Raw genomic sequence first — 22,318 nt, 5'->3', positions numbered from 1 at the left:
AGTGGACTTTGGGGGGGATGTCCATCGCGCTCATGAAAGGCTCTGCAAAATTGACCGTTTGTCTCTGTGGCAACTGCAATCCGTTGTAGTCTACAATTGTGTTTGGTATAGTGGACTGGATTAAACATGGACCCAAACTGGAGAATGAGTGTGGCCAGGTTGTGCTGCATCTTTGCTTCCATTTGGGGTCTACTGACTAGTACTGAATGTTAGCCTGATGTCTACCTTCATAGAACAACAAACCCCCATGGCAGTCTCCTGATCACTACAGCAACCACGGTGTTGCATCACTTGGCAACAGATGGTAGAGGTGGACAAAGGGGGAGGAGACAGACGGTTGAAACTGAGAGGATAGATGTGTGTGGCTGTTTGTATGAGGAGGTAGAGTTTTGAATGAGAGGAGAACCTGGACAGAAGGAGTAGAGGGAGACCAAAAGGGGTAGGAGGGACAAGAGAAGTGGGAAAGGATGAGAGAGAAAATATGCAGAGATTAGTATTCTTGCAGGACAGTGGCTCCCCTGGACAGGCAGTGGTATTGCGGGCATTTTTATGCTCCAGATTCAGCCATGCAACTAGATTCGCATGTAATCCAATCAATGTCTCTTGAACACACATGTGCGTTCCAAATACACCAAGGCATGCACAACATTTCAAATATGTTTTACAATTCCCAGGGAAGTCTCTGAGGAGCTACATCAAGGTGACATGATCTTGAAATGTGCACAGGCCTGCATAGAATTTGTTTGCCTGGAAAGAAACCACAGTCTCCTAACTGGGATTTAACTGAACTCATTAATGACTCTTTATGGAATCAACCTGCTAGCTTAGACAGTGCTTGGCCGTATTCCTATTTCTTCACATACACACAGCTATACCTGGGATACCTGCACTTGACATGCTTTGCACTTAACATGCTTATGGTAAATTGTACCTAATAATCTGTGCTGTGTTTATGTGGGTGCATGTGGTAGCAGTCTAAACGATGGATGGGGAATCAGAGGCCAAACCTCGAGTAGAGGAGGAGAGCACAGCCCCAGATAAGGAACCCATGGACACAGACACCACTCCCTCAGAACAAACTACACCCCCTATGAGAACCCAGGCTCCTGTCACCAAAGCAATAGAGGAACCCTCCAGGGTTATAGAGAACAATGACGACGATGATGACGTGGTGCTGGTGGAAGAGGCCCAGTCTCCCTCTGCTACTCCCTCTTTCCAAGCTGCCTCCACACCCACAGACTGCACTGAGCCCCACCCCACTGAAACAGATACCACAGCAATGATAAACACGACAACAGCCACAGCCCCCGCCAAGATCCCCAGTCCACCCGCCACCTATTCTGCAGCACCTACAGAGCCCATCGTCATTGACGATGAGGAGGATCCCGGGCACAGAGGCTTTTCCTCACTTGCCACAGCCGGAGGCCCTTCTTCAGATAGCGAAGGCATACTGAGCAGCACAGAGCCCGATTCTGAGATAAAGATTGCCAGTGTCACAACGCTGGGGCCCTCTGTTGCCACGGCAGCTACAGCAGCCGAGCCAATGGTGGAAGGGGACATGAACCTGGTGATCACCAGTGTGACGTCACTGCAGGGCGGGGTGGGCATGGTGGAGAATGGCTTGCAGATCAGCAGCACCTTCAGTCTGAATCCTGATGCCCAGAGCTCCATCAGCACCAACAGGCTCCCAGCCACCTTCAACCCTGGCCGGGTTAGCAACACCTCCACCACTAGCCAGCCTCTACAGAACGGAGACACGGTGACCCACCAGACGCCTGGTAATAAACACTCACTCATGATTTTCACACGAATGTGCTGAATCATTCTGTGCTGGCTTATTTTTATTATTTTCACATTGCAGCCATGTTAAGTCATTTCTTCAGGTGTGCTAATGTTTGTTTTTTGTTCTTGTTTTTTTCCTGCCACAGATTCGTGGATCTCCCAGTCGGCCTCGTTCCCGCGAAACCAGAAACGGACGGGGGTGGACTCTACATCACCAGCCGTATCCCTGCCCAAACCACCCGGCCCCTCCCCATCAGGCTCACAGAACCCCCCTCGCACTGTCAAGGTGACCTGCGCCAATTGTAAGAAGCCTCTGAAGAAAGGCCAGACTGCTTACCAGCGGAAAGGGTCCACACACCTTTTCTGTTCCACCACCTGCCTCTCTTCCTTCTCACACAAACCTACCCCTAAGAAGAGCTGCACCATGTGCAAAAAGTAAGAAGGAAGTGTTGTTTTTTTGTGTCGCTATATCTAATTTGCTACATTACTTCTAATGTGTGTGTGTGTGTGCATTACCCTGTCTTCCAGGGACATCACTACAATGAAGGGCACTATCGTGGCCCAGGTGGACTCCAGTGAATCGTTCCAGGAGTTCTGCAGTACAGGCTGTCTGGGAGCCTACGAGAATAAACAGAATCCACCCAAGTCCTCCCTTAAAACTAAGTGCACTGTCTGCAGCAAGCTCACTGAGGTTAGTCACAACCGTGGGTAGGGGTCGATTAGGGACTGAGCATATATGAGATGCGTTCCAATCACTCTCCCTCCAACATTGCTGCCGACGGCACAGTTTGTCATCCGCTGTGTCTGTCCAAGCCTTGAGCCTGGTGACTATGGTTACTGCATGGAAAACAGTTGGCATCAAAATTAAGCGAGGCTCCCATCTTACAATAGAGTATTTATAAACAACCCCAGCAACACCAGCTAGAATCTCTTACAGATCTTACTACTTCCAGAGTATTAATTCACTGATTGATTCATAACAATATGTGGTCAAAATAATTATTTCTATTGGCTTTCCTCATAACAGATCCGCCATGAGGTGAGTTTCAAGACTGTCACGCATAAGATCTGCAGCGATGCCTGTTTCAACCGTTACCGCATGGCCAACGGGCTCATTGTGAACTGCTGTGAGCAGTGTGGTGAATACCTGCCCAGCCGCGCCACCGCCAACCACTTCCTCATCATCGATGGCAAGCAGAAACGCTTCTGCTGCCAAAACTGTATCAGTGACTACAAGCAGGTAACAACCAGTCAGAACTGTATCAGGGACTACAAGCAGGTAACAACCAGTCAGAACTGTATCAGGGACTACAAGCAGGTAACAACCAGTCAGAACTGTATCAGGGACTACAAGCAGGTAACAACCAGTCAGAACTGTATCAGGGACTACAAGCAGGTAACAACCAGTCAGAACTGTATCAGGGACTACAAGCAGGTAACAACCAGTCAGAACTGTATCAGGGACTACAAGCAGGTAACAACCAGTCAGAACTGTATCAGGGACTACAAGCAGGTAACAACCAGTCAGAACTGTATCAGGGACTACAAGCAGGTCAGAACTGTATCAGGGACTACAAGCAGGTAACAACCAGTCAGAACTGTATCAGGGACGACAAGCAGGTCAGAACTGTATCAGGGACTACAAGCAGGTAACAACCAGTCAGAACTGTATCAGGGACTACAAGCGGGTAACAACCAGTCAGAACTGTATCAGGGACTACAAGCAGGTAACAACCAGTCAGAACTGTATCAGGGACTACAAGCGGGTAACAACCAGTCAGAACTGTATCAGGGACTACAAGCAGGTAACAACCAGTCAGAACTGTATCAGGGATGACAAGCAGGTAACAACCGGTCAGAACTGTATCAGGGACTACAAGCAGGTAACAACCGGTCAGAACTGTATCAGGGACTACAAGCAGGTAACAACCGGTCAGAACTGTATCAGGGACTACAAGCAGGTAACAACCGGTCAGAACTGTATCAGGGACTACAAGCAGGTAACAACCGGTCAGAACTGTATCAGGGACTACAAGCAGGTAACAACCGGTCAGAACTGTATCAGGGACTACAAGCAGGTAACAACCAGTCAGAACTGTATCAGGGACTACAAGCAGGTAACAACCAGTCAGAACTGTATCAGGGACTACAAGCAGGTAACAACCAGTCAGAACTGTATCAGGGACTACAAGCAGGTAACAACCAGTCAGAACTGTATCAGGGACTACAAGCAGGTAACAACCAGTCAGAACTGTATCAGGGACTACAAGCAGGTAACAACCAGTCAGAACTGTATCAGGGACGACAAGCAGGTCAGAACTGTATCAGGGACGACAAGCAGGTCAGAACTGTATCAGGGACTACAAGCAGGTAACAACCAGTAAGAACTGTATCAGGGACTACAAGCGGGTAACAACCAGTCAGAACTGTATCAGGGACTACAAGCGGGTAACAACCAGTCAGAACTGTATCAGGGACTACAAGCAGGTAACAACCAGTCAGAACTGTATCAGGGACTGACAAGCAGGTAACAACCAGTCAGAACTGTATCAGGGATGACAAGCAGGTAACAACCAGTCAGAACTGTATCAGGGATGACAAGCAGGTAACAACCGGTCAGAACTGTATCAGGGACGACAAGCAGGTAACAACCGGTCAGAACTGTATCAGGGACTACAAGCAGGTAACAACCGGTCAGAACTGTATCAGGGACTACAAGCAGGTAACAACCGGTCAGAACTATATCAGGGACTACAAGCAGGTAACAACCGGTCAGAACTGTATCAGGGACTACAAGCAGGTAAAAAGCCAGGCTATGTCATCTAGTCTCTCTCTGACACTGTGAGATTGTAGATTTTTGCTATTTGTTTCTATTGGTCCATATCAGCTGGTAATTGTTAACAATAGTATCTACCTTAGGTGCTATTAATGTTATGGTTACAAATATTTGTGTTCCCTTATTCCTCCAGGCCAACTCTAAGATGACGATGTGTACTGGCTGTAGGGCCATGGTCCGGTCTAGTGAAGTAACTCACTGCATCGGGGCCAGCGGCACAATGGAACCATACTGCTCCACAGCCTGCATGAACAAGACCAAGATCGCCAGCAGCGCTACCACTATCCTCCGTCAGTATTTGTCTATCCCTCACCATCAGAGCATCACTGTTCTCAATTTTAACTTCATTACTTGAATTTCAGTTCCTGGATTAAACCTCATCTCACACATATTATAGCACTGCCACTCTCTCTCTCCAGTGAGCCCACATCTTATGTCCTTTACACTAACTGTTGGTGTGGTTGCTTAAATGTGGTGGTTAGTTGTTTTATTTGTCTCTGTGTACATATGCATGGGTGTATGAGTCTAGTGCAGCAAGTACAATATAAAAGGTGCTGGTGCTTACTTAAGTTTGATCATACCCTGTGTAGGAAGGTTATGTGGTAAGGGGTGTTCTGTGTTTTTATTTCTGCGGATTCAGAGCCCACGTGTCACTTCTGTAAGAAGACATCGTTACCTCAGTACCAGGCATCACTGCCTGAGGGAAAGGTCGTAAACTTTTGCAGCTCAATGTGTGTCACCAAGTTCCAGGTACGTATGAACTCCAATTCTGTCTTTATTATTGTAAATGTCACCTTAACTAGGACTAAAGATTTGATTAAGAATTCTAAAAGCCTACTTTAAAGTTAGGTTTCATGTTAGAAAGAGCATTCTAGTGCAGTGCAATGAAACAATATGAGTCCCTGACTGTCTGGGGTCCTTATCTGGTTGTCTGCAGCTCAATGAAATGTTTTTCTCTCTTTCTTTCTTCAGAATGCAACCATTCATAAAGTAACCAATGGACAAGCTCCCATGTCTACAACGAACCACAACATCCAGCTCAAATGTAATTACTGTCGAGGAGCATTCAGCCTAAAGCCTGAAATCCTGGAGTGGGAGGTAAATAAACCACGTTCATGACCACAAAGTGAATTTAACACAATTCTATTATGTTTTTTGTTGTAATCTTTTTTTGTTCTCAAAATTGAGCACCAAAGTTAATTGTACACCTTTCTGTTGGAAGTCCTAGTGTACATGCTCCACTTCTCCCTCTGTGTGCAGGATAAATAAAGTGGTCAAAATTAAATATGCAAGACCATTCAACATTGTCGGTATCTATCCCCCCCCCCCCCAGGATAGAGTTTACCAGTTCTGCAGTAAAATATGTTGTGAGGACTACAAGAAGCTGCACTGCATCGTCACGTTCTGCGAGTACTGCCAGGAGGAGAAGACACTCCACGAGACGGTCAAGTTCTCTGGAGTCAAGAGGCCCTTCTGCAGCGAAGGTTCGCCAAGGCTGTACTCCTTCATCTGTGTACCTGTCAGCTAGTCGGTTTTGATTGTGAGAGAACCCTGATTGAACACTCTCGGGTGGATAATACTTGTCCTCATCCCATATTTATTCATGGCCTTACCATGTTCTGCCACTAGATGGGGCACTTCACCCAGACCAAACATGAGTTGTGCCACAGTTTGTCTGTCAGGTGAGCACTGACAACCTAATAGTTGTTGTCCCTGTTTCCCCTCAGGTTGTAAGCTGCTGTTCAAGCAGGACTTTGCCAACCGGCTGGGTCTGAAGTGTGTCACCTGTAACTACTGCACTCAGCTGTGTAAGAGAGGAGTGACCAGGCAGCTGGCCGGTGTTTCCAGGGACTTCTGCAGTGAAACCTGCGCCAAGAAGTTCCATGAGTGGTACTACAAGGTCAGTGCACCTACCTAAATCAGTTTAGCAGTGAAAAATACTATTCCGGAGTTAGTCAATGATTACTTATTTTTACGTTGTCCTCAAAATTGTGTCTCCAGAGGGTGATTTTGATTTGATCAATCTCTTATATGAAGGGTGTTTTTGTGTGCGTTACCCTGTGTGTCCTCCAGGTGGTGCGTTGTGACTGCTGTAAGGTACAGGGGAACCTGACTGAGTCGGTACAGTGGAGAGCAGAGATGAAGCACTTCTGTGACCAGCAGTGTCTCCTCCGTTTCTACTGCCAGCAGAACGAACCCAACCTGGAAACACAGAAGGGCCCAGAGAACACCAGACTTGGTACTAATTTGTGTGTATTTAGTCTTTTAATACAAATGCTTCTTTGTGGTTGACTTATGGAACCCTGTTTTCTATTGACAGGATTTGGAATACAAACAGAGGCAACCAACATTGCGGTGAGAAAAAAACATTTCACGTTAAAACCCTATAATTGTTGCAGTACAGCTGACCGTAAGGTAAAGAATATCATTCTCCTATAACAAATATTCTCTCTTATCCTTTCTGTCTGCTAGATGTTGAGTCAGCCGTACACCGGGGGAGGGATCCTAAAGGATGTGAAGAATAAAGCTGTACTCTGCAAGCCTCTCACTATGACCAAGGCCACCTACTGCAAACCACACATGCAGAGCAAGCTCCTACAGACGGGTACACAGCTCAATATTACTCTGAGAAGCTGTGGTTCAAACTGTTCATTATCTTCCACAAAGTAGTGTCATTGTCCTTGGTTTGACTTTTGACCAGTGTGTCTGTCTCCAGATGAGGATGACGGGGTGAAGAGGGAGTACATTCCCGTGCCCATCCCTGTACCCGTGTTCATCCCCGTCCCCATGAACCTCTACGCCCAGGTTACACCCATGCCCATCACACTACCCATGCCGGTAAGAAACGCCCTGGGCTCCATGGAACCTATAGAATTGTCCCAAAAGTGCAAATTTGGTCATTTCAAGCAGAGGTTTGTCCGATGATTAGAACTCTATTGCTGTTCACATTCTGAAACTCTGATTGGTATTTTGTAAATATGAGGACAACTATGAATCACATTCTTGTTGTGAAAATAATAAGGTGGAGCGAATATTGACTCTCAATCTACTCTTACTAGTATTTGACACATGGACTGTCCCTCTCCCTCCCTTGTATCCCAGGTTCCAGTGCCGGTATTCCTGCCGACCACGATGCAGGGTGCAGATCAGATTGTCCAGACCATCACAGAGCTTAAGGCCAAAGTCCCTACTGACCCCCACGAGGCTGACCTCCTCTCCATAGCTGAGATGATCGCAGAGGACCAGAAGCCAGGTAGAGAGAGCGAGAGAGAGACACACACACACACACAGAGAAGGAAAGAAAGCTGGATACCACATCCACAGTTTGCATGTTCCATTGCAAACTCCGTGTTACTCAAGTACTGTGAAGTTTGTCCAATGATTAGGACTCTATTGCTGTTCACATCCTGAAACTGTGATTGGTGTATTGTTATGTGAGGACATGAAACAAGCCATGAAGCTTTATCCATGACTACCAGTACGTATGACTACCAGCACAGTTGTGAGGTTGATTGTTGTGTGACTGTTTCAGATGTTAAGAGGGAGCGAGGAGGAGAGGCCAGGTCCAGCAGCTCCAGTAGCAGCAGCTCTGAATCGGATGGGGAGGATGAAAAGTATGAACCAGACCTGGACCTGGAGAACGACTTTCCTCAAGGTACGACGACTGAACAACATCTGACCACTCGGAGACACTTTCTCGTGCTGTCCTTCTCTATCGTGGAAAATGGTATTATTTGACTGCTCTCTGTACAGTGGGGAGGTGTTACAATGTCACATGGGTGTGTTTTTTTTATATTATGGAACAGTACAGTACAGATAAATATCTCTAGGGTTATTTCTGGACTGCCTGCACATTTGACTCGTCACTCCTATCGGACAAAGGGATTTTTTTATTATTTATAATCCGAAGTGGATTCAGAAGGAACAGTAAAGGACCTAGCTAATAAATGAATAATGATTATAATGGTAGCTTAAAGAACCTAGCCAACTGAGCCAGTGACCAGCAGCACTGGACAATGTGTTCAGTAGAGAGAAGCTAGTTATAAAACGGTGGTTTGATTTAATTCACCCCCACAGTTAAGGGCCAGTAGCTAATTCACTCATTCACATCCCTCCCTCCATCTGTCTGGCTCAGTTTGTCTCAGTTCAGCCCGGTTCACTTTAGCTCTGCCTACCTCTGTCCAACTCAGTCTGGTTGGCTTTGACTTGGCTCATCCCTTACCTGTGTCTGTTTGTCCTGTCTGTCCTGTGGTGCCCCAGACCCTGTCCCTGCGCTGGAGGACATGGACATGGGGTTCACCCTGCCCCCTCTCCTGGCTGAGGAGAAGGAAGTGGCACCCAGAGCCAGGAGACAGGTAAACTACCCACCCTGACTAGTGTTGTCGCGATACCAACATTTTACAAACAGTAATATACTAGGCCAAGTATCACGATACCACGGTGGGGCAAATATCTGTGGCCTTACCATCCTGTTCGCCCCATCCCCTGGACACTTGTTCCTGTTTTCTAAACGTTCTCTAAACCTGAAATTTACACTTCTACTCAATACAACACATATTCAATTTAACTGCACACTGTTCACTGTATAATAGAATGCTGCATAGAATGTCTGATTTGTTCATATTTGCAAAGGCCTGTGATTTGGCTGGAGGGATGGGAGGAAGGAGTGTACATGCATAATGATCTGCATGTCATTGTGTCACTTAGGGGAAAACACTGCATGAAACCTTCTTTAATCTTCAGTTTACAGACACACACACTCTCTCTGTCTCCCTCATTCTCATAAACAACCCCCCCCACCAGAAAAGGCCTATTTGAAAATAACCTTTTGAAGCACATTTCATGAGTAGCAGTCTTTTTTTTCTGTGCCAATCAAATGTGCCTAAACCAATTATCAAGTTACCAGGTTGTTAGCTAGCTAGGTAACATGACTGAACAACGTTGTTTGTTATCAAACCAATAAATAGCAACCCGGGATTAATTTAAAACGGCCCATGACATGGTTTGTGAAATTAAAAAATATGTTTGCAAATTCCAATAAAAAGTTCTCTGATAATATTGATTTAACTGTTTAGGCTACAGACTAGACGTCTGGTAATATGGGTCATATTGATTTAAATTTTTAAGGCTACAGACTAGACCTCTGGTAATATGGGTCATGTTGTTTTAACTGTTTAGGCTACAGACTAGACCTCTGGTAATATGGGTCATATTGTTTTAACTGTTTAGGCTACAGACTAGACCTGGTAATATGGGTCATATTGTTTTAACTGTTTAGGTTACAGACTAGACCTCTGGTAATATGGGTCATATTGTTTTAACTGTTTAGGCTACAGGCTAGACCTCTGGTAATATGGGTCATATTGTTTTAACTGTTTAGGCTACAGACTAGACCTCTGGTAATATGGGTCATATTGTTTTAACTGTTTAGGCTACAGACTAGACCTCTGGTAATATGGGTCCTATTGTTTTAACTGTTTAGGCTACAGACTAGACCTCTGGTAATATGGGTCATATTGTTTTAACTGTTTAGGCTAGAGACTAGACCTCTGGTAATATGGGTCATATTGTTTTAACTGTTTAGGCTACAGACTAGACCTGGTAATATGGGTCATATTGTTTTAACTGTTTAGGCTACAGACTAGACCTCTGGTAATATGGGTCATATTGTTTTAACTGTTTAGGCTACAGACTAGACCTCTGGTAATATGGGTCATATTGTTTTAACTGTTTAGGCTAGAGACGAGAAGTTTTCTTTGCCGTCTGTCGCGAAGCGGTGCTCCATTTTCCCTCTGACACTGAGGATGCATGAAAGTGAACTTGCAAAGGTCTACTCTGACTGGTCTGTGCTCTTGGTTACAACAGGCAATGAAATTATACAATGTATCAACAATGCTCGCTTTGAGCGCTGCTCCAATGTGACCAATGTACAAATCTAACAACAGAAGACTCTTCTGGGTTTGCATCCCCATTTCCGCTCACCATCACTTCTAAATTATATATTTTTTAATCTGACGGAGGAATAGATGTGCATGAATCCCACCCCCTACCCTAAACCAGATTCATATCCAAATCCCAACCATACCGTCCCCATACACTGATATCACACTCTTTCCCTTTGAGCTCACCCCTCTTGTTTTCCCTCTTGTTTTGTTTTTTCTTTTTTGTTTCTATAATTGTGAAGTGACTTTGAGTCCTTGAAAAGTGCTATGTAAGTCCCATGTGTTATTATGAAGAGCGGATGGAGAGAAGCAGGTAAGTGAGGGCTGGTAATGGGATACGGTTGGTTGATTTACAGCTGCCACACCTGATATGTGCTTAGTTAAATAAAGGTGAAATAAAAATACATAAATTAAAGTGGATATTATTGGACCGGTTCAATAAAAATGTACTGAACTTATAAACAACTGACTTTATACATTTTTCATAAAAGGCGCCAGCGTGGTGTATCATAAGAAACGGTACTACTGTATATTAAAATGTTGGTATCATTACGTTTTGGTACAGTGATATTACCATGGTATATCAGCAGCATACCACCCTGCATATCACTGCTGGCTTGCTTCTGATGCTAAGCAGGGTTGGTCCTGGTCAGGTCCTGGATGGGAGACCAAATGCTGCTGGAAGTGGTGTTGGAGGGCCAGTAGGAGGCACTCTTTCCTCTGGTCTAAAAAAAAAAGATATCCCAATTGGGGACACTGCCCTATGTAGGGTGCCGTCTTTCGGATGGGACGTTAAACGGGTGTCCTGACTCTCTGAGGTCATTAAAGATCCCATGGCACTTATCGTAAGAGTAGGGGTGTTAACCCCGGTGTCTTGGCTAAATACCCAATCTGGCCCTCAAACCATCACGGTCACCTAATAATCCCCAGTTTACAATTGTCTTATTAATCCCCCTCCTCTCCCCTGTTACTATTCCCCAGGTCGTTGCTGCAAATTAGAACGTGTTCTCAGTCAACTTACCTGGTAAAATAATGGATAAATTAAAGTTTAAAAAAATATTGTTCAACTCTAACCCTGGTCCCTTTCATCTAGCTCCAATTGGAAGCAGAATTGTGTGTGATGATTCGAACTCTATTGCTGTTCACATCCTGAAACTGATAGGTATTTTTCATATGAGGACATTAAATAATAAGCCATGATGAAGATTAACATCTAAACATCTTGATAAAATATGTACTAAAAACAATCCGGCATCATTAACAGAAAAATGAAATTATTTAAATATTGAAAGTGTGTGGGCTTATGTTTTTATTAAATTATTCATATAAAGAAAAGAGTCTAAGGTCTCCCACACGACGAAGGCTTCTACCGAGACATTACCAGTCTCATTTGTAGGAGCTGTGTGTTTGTTTTAGGGACACAAGAGGCGAGCTGTGGAGGGAGACCCTTCCTCCCCCTCCCCCCCTACACCAGATGGTCCTGTGGAGGGGCGCTCGCTACCCCTGAGATCTCGCTACGCGATCAACGCCTGGAGAAGTTGGGCGCTGTCCTCAGCTGAACAATCAGGTGACCATAAAGGGAAAGACTATCTCAAGCAGGCTGAGTAAGCTCCGCCCACAGCAAGTATTATCGTACAACAATTGGAACCATTGGCTTTCTGTATGAAAGGTGCTATATAATTAAGTTGCTAAGCGATTATAATTCTTTGTCCTCAGAACCTCCACCGGCCCGGTCGACGAGTAACCCGCTCTCTCTGAAAGCATCAGAACTCAACCTGGCCCTGTCACGATTTGTCCATGAGGTACGGCGGCCCAACGGGGAGTGCTACGCCCCCGACAGCATCCTCTATCTCTGCCTGGGCATCCAGCAGGTCAGTCACCTCTGTTTAGTTTCCCCCTTCTCGTTTGACTTCTGTGGCCTGGTTCCATTTCATTTTGTAGCCCTTTGCTCCTACCCATTCAGACAGTGTTCATAGATCTGACAAGCCATGGATAGGTGAAAGCAATATGTTGGAGGTTCTGTCTTGAGGCCTTTTCAGTACTATATAGATCTATGAACATCAGCTGAATAGGTGCTAATGACCAGAATGGCTCCAGGCCCACATTTGGAAAGTATTCAGACCCCTTGACTTTTTCCACATTCCTCACTTATTCTAAAATTGATTAAATTGTTTTTTTTTTCCCCCTCATCACTCTACACACAAATACCCCATAATGACAAAACAAAAACAGTTTTTTAGACAATTTTGCAATAAATAAAATGTATTTTTTTAAAAACGGAAATCACATTTACATAAGTATTCAGACCCTTTACTCAGTACTTTGTTGAAGAACCTTTGGCAGCGATTACAGCCTCAAGTCTTCTTGGGTATGATGCTACAAGTTTGGCACCTGTATTTGGGGAGTTTCTCCCATTCTTCTCTACAGATCTCTTCAAGCTCTGTCAGGCTAGATGGGAAATGTCACTGCACAGCTATTTTCAGGTCTCTCCAGGGATGTTAGATCAGGTTCAAGTCCGGGCTCTGGACATTGAGGACATTGAGACTTGTACCGAAGCCACTCCTGCGTTATCTTGACTGTGTACTTAGGGTCGATGTCCTGTTGGAAGGTCCTCGCCCCAGTCTGAGGTCCTGAGCACTCTGGGGCAAGTTTTCATCAAGGACCTCTCTGTACTTTGCTCTGTTCATCTTTCCCTTGATCCTGACTAGTCTCCCTGTCCCTGCTGCTGAAAAACATCCCCACAGCATGATGCTGCCACCACCGTGCTTCACCGTAGGGATGGTGCCAGGTTTTCTCCAGATGTGACGCTTGGCATTCAGACCAAAAGGTTTAATCTTGGTTTCATTAGACCAGAGAATCTTGCAAGAGTTGGCCAGTATAATGTCAGTTTATATAGTTTGCTTTGTTTGCTACATGAGTCATCTCTCCCCCTCCTGCTGCTGCATGCCGCTAACCACACCAAGCCCTACCCTGTCACTCAAGGAGAGGGCAGTTGCTCGGCCACGGAATCACAAGTACTTTCTTGTCGTTCATTCTGCATGGTCAGATGGCTGCAACAATGTTGGTGACATGCTGCTTTCCACAAGTGTTCTATACACTTAGTAGTTTGCAGACAGTAAGATGCACAAAATATCTGCTAGTTTGTCTTTTTCTTAGCAAGATGTTGATAAAATAATTTGTGTTCTGTGTGGCTCAGTTGGTAGAGCAAGACCCTTGCAACACCAGGGTTGTGGGTTCGATTCCCACGGGTGACCAGTATGAAAATGTATGCCCTCACTACTGTAAGTTGCTCTGGATAAGAGTGTTTGCTAAATTTACTCAAATCTGTTAACCGCTAATGTTAATCGGCAGTTAGCTGGCTGGCAAGCTTGCTAAATGTACTAAGAGTCAGAGCAAACACAGACAACTCCAATAAAGGAGTGGTTCTGCAGGTGATAACCACAGACCACTTCTCAGTTCCTATGCTTCCTGGCTGATGTTTTGGTCGCTTTTTAATGCTGGCCATGCTTTCACTCTAGTGTGGGTTGTAGACTCCGTCTCATGCGACCACAAGTGGCTCAGGTAGTGCAGCTCATCCAGGATGGGGCATCAACGCGAGCTGTGGCAAGAAGGTTTGCTGTGCCTGTCAGCGTAGTGTCCAGAGCATGGAGGCAATACCAGGAGACAGGCCAGTACATCAGGATACTTGGAGGAGGCCGTAGGAGGGCAACAACCCAGCAGCAGGACCGCTACCTCTGCCTTTGTGCAAGGAGGAGCAGGAGGAGCACTGCCAGAGCCCTGCAAAATGACCTCCAGCAGGCCACAAATGTGCATTTGTCTGCTCAAAAGGTCAGAAACAGACTCCATGAGGGTGGTATGAGGGCCCGATGTCCACAGATGGGGGTTGTGCTTACAGCCCAACACTGTGCAGGACGTTTGGCATTTGCCAGAGAACACCAAGATTGGCAAATTTGCCACTGGCGCCCTGTGCTCTTCACAGATGAAAGCAGGTTCACACTGAGCACATGTGACAGTCTGGAGATGGCGTGGATAACGTTCTGCTGCCTGCAACATCCTCCAGCATGACCGGTTTGGCAGTGGGTCAATCATGGTGTGGGGTGGCATTTCTTTGGGGGGCCGCACAGCCCTCCATCTGCTCGCCAGAGGTAGCCTGACTGCCATTAGGTACCGAGATGAGATCCTCAGACCCCTTGTGAGACCATATGCTGGTGCGGTTAGCCCTGGGTTCCTTTTAATGCAAGACTATGCTAGACCTCATGTGGCCAACGTTCACTCACTCCCTTGAGCTAAATCGAGGGCCAAGGGGGCAACGTTAGTGAATTGTCTCCTTGCTGAGTTCCAGCAGTTCCTGCAAGAGGAAGGCATTGCTGCTATTGACTTGCCCGCCCGTTCCCCAGACCTGAATCCAATTGAGCACATCTGGGACATCATGTCTCGCTCCATCCTCCAACCACAGACTGTCCAGGTCTGGGAGGAGATCCCTCAGGAGACAATCTGCCACCTCATCAGGCATTGTAGGGAGGTCATACAGGCACGTGGAGGCCACACACACTACTGAGCCTCATTTTGACTTGTTTTAAGGTCATTACATCAAAGTTGGATCAGCCTGTAGTGTGGTTTTCCACTTTAATATTGAGTGTGACTCCAAATCCAGACCTCCATGGGTTGATACATTTGATTTCCATTGATAATTTTTGTGTGATTTTGATGTCAGCACATTCAACTATGTAAAGAAAAAAGTATTTAATAAGAATATTTCATTCATTCAGATCTAGGATGTGTTATTTTAGTGTTCCCTTTATTTTTTTGAGCAGCGTATCTATATCCACAGTAAAACCAGTCCTATATTGACATCACCTGAAAGGCTGCTCAGCAAGGAATAAGCCACTGCTCCAAAACCGCCATAAAAATGCCAGACTATGGTTTGCAACTGCACAAGGGGACGAAGATCGTACCTTTTGGAGAAATGTCCTCTGGTCTAATGAAACAAAAATAGAACTGTTTGGCCATAATGACCATTGTTATGTTTGGAGGAAAAAGGGGGAGGCTTGCAAGCCGAAGAACACCACCCCGACCGTGAAGCACGGGGGTGGCAGCATCATGTTGTGGGGGTGCTTTGCTGCAGGAGGGACTGGTGCACTTCACAAAATAGATGGCATCATGAGGTAGGAAAATTGTGGATATATTGAAGCAACATCTCAAGACATCAGACATCAGGAAGTTAAAGCTTGGTCGCAAATGGGTCTTCCAAATGGACAATGACCCCAAGTATACTTCCAAAGTTGTTTCAAAATGGCTTAAGGACCACCAAGTCAAGATATTGGATGTCCACCACAAAGCCCTGACCTCAATCCCATAGAATATTTGTGGGCAGAACTGAAAAAGCATGTGCAAGCAAGGAGGCCTACAAACCCGACTCCGTTACACCAGCTCTGTCAGGAGAAATGGGCCAAAATTCACCCAACTTAGTGTGGGAAGCAACGTGATAACATTTGACCCAAGTTAAAACGATTTAAAGGCAAAGGTACCAAATACTATTTGAGTGTTTGTAAATCTCTGACCCACTGGGAATGTGATGAAAGAAATAAAATCTGAAATAAATAATTCTCATATTATTCTGACATTTCACATTCTTAAAATAATGACCTAAGACGTTTTTTTTAATGGGATTACATGTCAAGAATTGTGAAAACTGAGTTTAAATGTATTTGGCTAAGGTGTATGTAAACTTCTGACTTCGTGTGTGTGTGTGTGTGTGTGTGTCTATCCATCTCAGCAAAAAGAGAAACGTCCCTTTTTCCAGGACCCTGTCTTTCAAAGATAATTAGTAAAAATCCAATTAACTTCCAGATCTTCACTGTAAAGTGTTTAAACACTGTTTCCCATGCTTGTTCAATAAATAATTAATGAACATGCACCTGTGGAATGGTTGTAAAGACACTAACAGCTTAGACGGTAGGCAGTTAAGGTCCCAGTTATGAAAACTTAGAACACTAAAGAGGCCTTTCTACTGACTCTGAAAAACATAATAAGAGGGTTAGGGTCTCTGCTCATCTGCGTGAACGTGCCTTAGGCATGCTGCAAGGAGGCATGAGGACTGCTGATGTGGTCAGGGCAATAAATTGCAATGTCCGTACTGTGAGACTGCGTTACAGGGAGACCGGACGGACAGCTGATCGTCCTCGCAGTAGCAGACCACGTGTAACAACATCGGTACATTCGAACATCACACCTGCGGGACAGGTACAGGGTGGCATCAACAACTGCCCGAGTTACACCAGGAAGTCACAATCCCTCCATCTGTGCTCAGACTGTCCGCAATTGGCTGAGTGTGGCTGGACTGAGGGCTTGTAGGCATGTTGTAAGTGGGATTGAGGTGGAGGGTCTGTCATGGTCTGGGGCGGTGTGTCACAGCATCATCGGACTGAGCTTGTCATTGCAGGCAATCTCAACTCTGTGTGTTACAGGGAAGACATCCTCCTCCCTCATGTGATACCCTTCCTGCAGGCTCATCCTGACATTACCCTCTAGCATGACAATGCCACCAGCCATACTGCTCGTTCTGTGCGTGATTTCCTGCAAGACAGGAATGTCAGTGTTCTGCCATGGCCAGCGAAGAGCCCAGATCTAAATCCCAATTGAGCATGTCTGGGACCTGTTGGATCGGAGGGTGAGGGCTAGGGCAATTATCCCCACAAATGTCCGGGAACTTGCAAGTGCCTTGGTGGAAGAGGGGAGTAACATCACACAGCAATAACTGGCAAATCTGGTGCAGTCCATGAGGAGGAGATGCACTGCAGTTCTTAATGCAGCTGGTGGCCACCAGATACTGACTTACTTTTGACCCCCTCCCTTTCTTCAGGGACACATTATACAATTTCTGTTAGTCACATGTCTGTGGAACCTGTTCAGTTTGTCTGTTGTTGACTCTTTTTATGTTCATACAAATATTTACACATGTTAAGTTTGCAGAAAACATCCTCCTTCATGAGGACGTTTCTTTTTTTGCTGATTTGATATTTAAATACATAGATTTTTGTGTTGGCAAATTGGCTTAGTCTCATAGTGGGTATCCTATAAAACATAGCTAGATTCATAAACATAATTTTTGGAGTTCTGAAATCTATTGGAATAAATTACCAAACTATAATACTAGCTAGCCAGCTATGGGTAACTGTAGCTAGCTGCCTGACAGGAGTGCTAGATAGATCCATTAGCTTACTAGGTACATTAATAGCTTTAGGTTTGTTTGTTTTTTTTTAAGCTCAACTTCAACATTTTCACCAAGGACGTTGCATCGCCAATCATCAGTCTCCTTCGCTTGGGCAAAGGACATTTTTAAGGTACACCCGTATGGGAAGATGTAAAACGTCATTCAAGGTGCTGAGGGTTTAGGGCCGAGGGCTGTCTACTTTGAGTTTGAAACGCAGCCGAAGTAAGAAAACAGCATGTAATGTAGCATCTAATTAGGGTCACTTGGAAACACTGACCAACATTTTGGTTCCTACCCAGTCAATAATTCCTCCTTGGTTTATTCATTCATTGTGTTGGAACACTCAATGTGCACTTATAAATCATAACAATTTTAATCGAAATACAGCTGTAGACAGAAGTCAAACATCACATATACAACGGATGTCTCATGAGTTCTGCCCCATAGGAAAAGTCCAAGTTGCTTTTATGATGCTTCTCGTCTACCCTCTGTGATGTCACTGCATACGTCATTACCTGCTACTCCTCAGACCAAGCCCATGCATACACAGCTATACAAACTTGCAAGAGATACACTATTGTATCTAAGGCCTCAGCAGTAAATGTCCACTCCAAGTTGATTTTAGAGGTATGTCTGACTAGCCTCTTATCTATTCTATTCCCCTGCAGGGCTCTTTGTTTATATTTGAAATGCTTTCTCACAGACCCCATTTCATTATAAGAGGCAGAGACTTAGAAAACACTGGAACAGTTCTAAAACCTTACAATAAATATGTATATATAGTTCATCTGTAGTCTAGGACCCTATAAGTGTAGAGGGGTCCCATAGCCCTCCCTTTCTATTAATACAACATAAGAATAATCAATTATTATAATACATCAAACATTTGGTGCATTCCCTATCGTGACCCCAATTTGACCCCATCAGTTGTCCTGTCAAACAATGTATTCAAGGTGCTGCCCACTATATTCCAACTATAAAATGTCCTTAATTCCAACTGTTCACCTAGGCCTATATTTTTTGCCCATATCATTCTGCGTGGCACAAGTGTGGAAATTATAAATGTGCTGGGGATTTTTTGTTGTTGGATTGAACAGTAAGTATAAATGGAGAATACCCCTTTTTTTTTTAAATGACTAATTTATGTGTTGTCACCTTAGGGTCATTAACTACTCATAAAGCATATTTAGAACTTTTGTCATTCAAAAACATTAAAATACCATCAAGTATTGTGACATGAATTTGTCAATATTGTCCAGCTGTAGAAGATGGTATTGTGAAATGGACTCTCTCAGGAGCAGGAACAGACCTCTTTCTCACCGCTCTCCTTTCATCTTTCCTTCTCTATTGCCCCTCCCATCATTCTTTTTTGAAGTCTTGTCCAAACAAGGTGTTGACTATTTAAAATATGAGGACACCATCTATATTCTTCACAATCTCATAACCAGGCCTAGGTTTGGATTCCCACAAGATGTACCTTTTAGTCCAGTTACTCTCCACTGGTGACTTATTACTTGTTTGTCTGTAGCATCTGCAGGCCAAAGGCAGGAAAGATGACCTGTTCGGTGACCTGTGCTATGAGCCGTTTGGAGAGGAGCTCAACAAGGTCCTCAAAGACTGGCAGCCCAGCGTGATGCCTGATGGTAAACAAATAGCGCACACTTTACCACGGCTCAATTTACTTGTCTATCAACTGAATGATCTTCAGCACACACTGATTATGGTAATAGGTTTAGACCTGGAAGTGTATGTTTCCAACCTTCCTGCAGTGTCCAATGATTAGAAACATTTTTGCTTTTCATTCTAAAACAGTGATTGCACAATATTTATGATATGAGGACACTGTAGACATGATACATTAAAACCACATTCGATTGTAGCAGGGTTCAATTAAAAAATTTAAAACCACATTCGATTGTAGCAGGGTTCATATCTTGTACCTATGTTTGTGTTAGGTCCAGAGGTAGTGTATTGTGATCTGTGTTAACAGCTGTGTCTGTCTTGTCTGTCTGCCCCCAGGCTCTCGGTGGGGCCGTGTGGAGGAGCAGTGCCTGTGGAGCTGTAAGCTGCTGGGGGAGCAGAGTCCTGCAGCATTGCTGCGTTCCCTGGTCTATCTCAACACCAAGTACTTTGGCCTGCGCACCGTGGAGCAGCACCTGCGCCTCTCCTTCAGAAATGTCTATGGCCCCGACCACACAGACCCAACCACACAGGAAACCACTGTCTGCATCTGCATCCCCTCCTTCTCCCCACAGGACCACCACTGTGAGTCTGACCACTAAAACACACACACTCTTGTGGTCGAGTCCATCTTTTTATCAGCATTTCCTTTTTGTGCCAGGGTGCCTGTCATGCTGTTAATATTCTTTTTTGTCTCGGTGAGCAGTACCAACAGGGTCCAGGAAGAGGAAACGTAAAGAGGACAGTGATGCAGCCTACGAGCCAGACGACGGCTCGGGAAGCTCCACACACTGTCCAGTCAAAAAGCACGAGGGCAGATTCTACGAACTCTACCGTTCCAAATGGTGAGTTACTCTGCTCTTCTATAACCTTGTCTTCCTCAAGTGGTTAATTGCAACTTCCCTTAATACATTGTACTCATTTATTAGTTATGTTGTCTGGGACCACTGCACAACAAATATATTGGACCCAATGTAGCTACATAACTATAATTTGTGGTCATTCCTCTCCAGCCCAGGGTCGTTGAGTCAGCGTATGGATGTGTTCTATATGCAGCCAGAGTCATCGGGCAGCAGCAGTGACAGTGACAGCTCCCTGTGGTACTCCTCTACTCCTATGGACCGCAGTGTCCTGGAGAGCATCCTCACCCCTCTCCTTCTGGTAAAAGACATCTACAGAGAGCGCCATCTAGAAGAAGAGGAGGAGGTAGGCGGAGAATAGTCCACTCTTCCGTCATCACAGAGAAGAGTCCGCTTATGCTCCATGTTCCATCCGCAACAACATTACAACTGGGTTGCTGCGTTCTCCGTTAGTAATTCCACCATTTCACACCGATCTCAGGCCAGCTGTGAGCGTACAGTGGATGTCCGGTTGGAAGGGACTACACATGCCCAGAGCTGATCGGAGGAAGGTGTTTCCCTGAAGGGCCAAGGAAGGGGACTCTGACTGCGAGTAGCTAGGGTGATATTGGAGTGTGTCGTGTGAAAGGCAATTCCCCAAAAACTGTTGCCCTTCCTTCCATAGGGGAACTCTGTTCACGTGATGTAGCATTACTTGCTAAGCCCAGATTGGGCTGCTATGCTGTGTAACTATTTCTGAAAGTCAAAAGTAGTAGATGGGAAGAGACAGAGACATCCACAAGAAATGCCCACCAAATCCTCTGCTTTGACCCCCAGAAGCCTTTTTAAAGATGAGACATTTATTTATTGCGGTTGATTGATTGCTTCTATTGTACATTTCTTATTTTTACGCCGGGATGGGATGTGCCATTTTCCTCTCCTCCATTAAGAGCATTAATTAGTTGATCAATTAAATCTGCTGCAGCCTGGAGCTCTCCTGTGTCCCTGTCTTTCCCTTTGTCCTGAGGGGGGCTGTAGGGGTACTGTCTGGGGATTCAGAGTAGTTGCAAGTTCGAGTATGAAGGAGATGGTATCCTGCCGAAAGACTATATTTTGTCAGTTTGAATTCCATTTTTTTGTTGTCGCATTTAAGCTATTTGATGTTTATTATTTAGTTGAAAACATAACACTTGATAATGGGTGATGTATTACTCCCAACTAATAAGTGATAATCTGTTAAAATGGCAACAACTGAAACTGTTTGTGTTGTAACTAGGGTGGTCAGATCTCTTTCAGGAGTAGCACATTATAGACCTGCCTGGTTACGTTTCCCAAATTCACTCCATCTCCAGGCATCCAAGTTACAATAGAAAGCTCTGAATTTGTCTCCCCCCCCCTTTAAGTTTTCTTTTATTTTCTATCAATAAATTACACAAGCGAATACCTCGTTTTTACGTTGACTTCTGAATAGGATTTTGTTTGTGTTTTAGTTTTCTTTGAATGACACATGCCTTGCCTATTGACTTCCATGTAATGTCTGGAGACCACGCTTCGAAGCTGGAGGGTGTCTGGATCGAGCCTGTCAAGGAAAGGAAAAGTCGCGGTTGGGTCTGTGAATGACCGGCTGGCTCTGAAGCCTAATGTGAATGTGCCTATCTGTGTGTACTGAAAGTGTGTGTAACTTCACGAGAGGTTGATGCCGTGTGGGCTGACATGACAAAATAAATCATTTCATTTCTTAATGTTTGTCCTCTTACATTGCTTTACATTTCTCTTACATGACTTACAAAGTTCTGCAGTTCTCTATGGGAGATGGTGTTCACATTTATGTTTTTTTTTTCTCACCTTTATTTAACCAGGTAGGCCAGTTGAGAACAAGTTCTCATTTACAACTGCGACCTGGCCAAGATAAAGCAAAGCAGTGTGACACAAACACATGGAATAAACCAGCGTACAGTCAATAACAGAATATATAAATAAGTGTGTTCAAATTGTGTTTTGAGGTAAGACAATAAATAGGCCATAG

General features: G+C 44.8%; 2 protein-coding genes across 5 annotated transcripts in view; both read left to right on the top strand.

Annotated features, from left to right (window-relative positions):
• The window catches only part of LOC118386262 (M-phase phosphoprotein 8-like), an 83,835-nt gene extending 82,724 nt beyond the window's left edge, over window positions 1-1,111 (top strand). For 2 of the 4 annotated variants that reach the window (XM_052522370.1, XM_052522369.1), the window contains exon 10: window positions 972-1,111. In XM_052522370.1, coding sequence (XP_052378330.1) covers window positions 972-1,016 — 45 coding nt within the window. In that variant the 3' untranslated portion in view covers window positions 1,017-1,111. The remainder of the gene's footprint in view (window positions 1-971) is intronic. The other 2 variants (XM_052522372.1, XM_052522371.1) reach the window with 1 other exon arrangement.
• On the top strand, window positions 983-22,034 carry LOC118386259 (zinc finger MYM-type protein 2-like). The gene is made up of 22 exons (XM_052522373.1): window positions 983-1,778; window positions 1,929-2,217; window positions 2,311-2,473; window positions 2,810-3,100; window positions 4,752-4,908; window positions 5,259-5,368; window positions 5,591-5,716; window positions 5,952-6,102; window positions 6,346-6,518; window positions 6,692-6,857; window positions 6,939-6,973; window positions 7,091-7,223; window positions 7,335-7,456; window positions 7,721-7,871; window positions 8,151-8,345; window positions 8,879-8,973; window positions 11,977-12,127; window positions 12,277-12,431; window positions 19,302-19,416; window positions 19,793-20,038; window positions 20,160-20,298; window positions 20,467-22,034. Exons 1-22 carry the CDS (start codon window positions 983-985, stop codon window positions 20,672-20,674), a joined length of 4,167 nt encoding a protein of 1,388 aa, XP_052378333.1. The 3' UTR covers window positions 20,675-22,034.
• The last annotated feature ends 284 nt before the right edge of the window (window positions 22,035-22,318 follow it).

This window comes from Oncorhynchus keta, chromosome 7 (assembly GCF_023373465.1).
Source record: "Oncorhynchus keta strain PuntledgeMale-10-30-2019 chromosome 7, Oket_V2, whole genome shotgun sequence".
In the NCBI taxonomy this organism is placed as follows: domain Eukaryota; kingdom Metazoa; phylum Chordata; class Actinopteri; order Salmoniformes; family Salmonidae; genus Oncorhynchus; species Oncorhynchus keta.
This window is presented reverse-complemented; position numbering and strand designations above follow the sequence as displayed.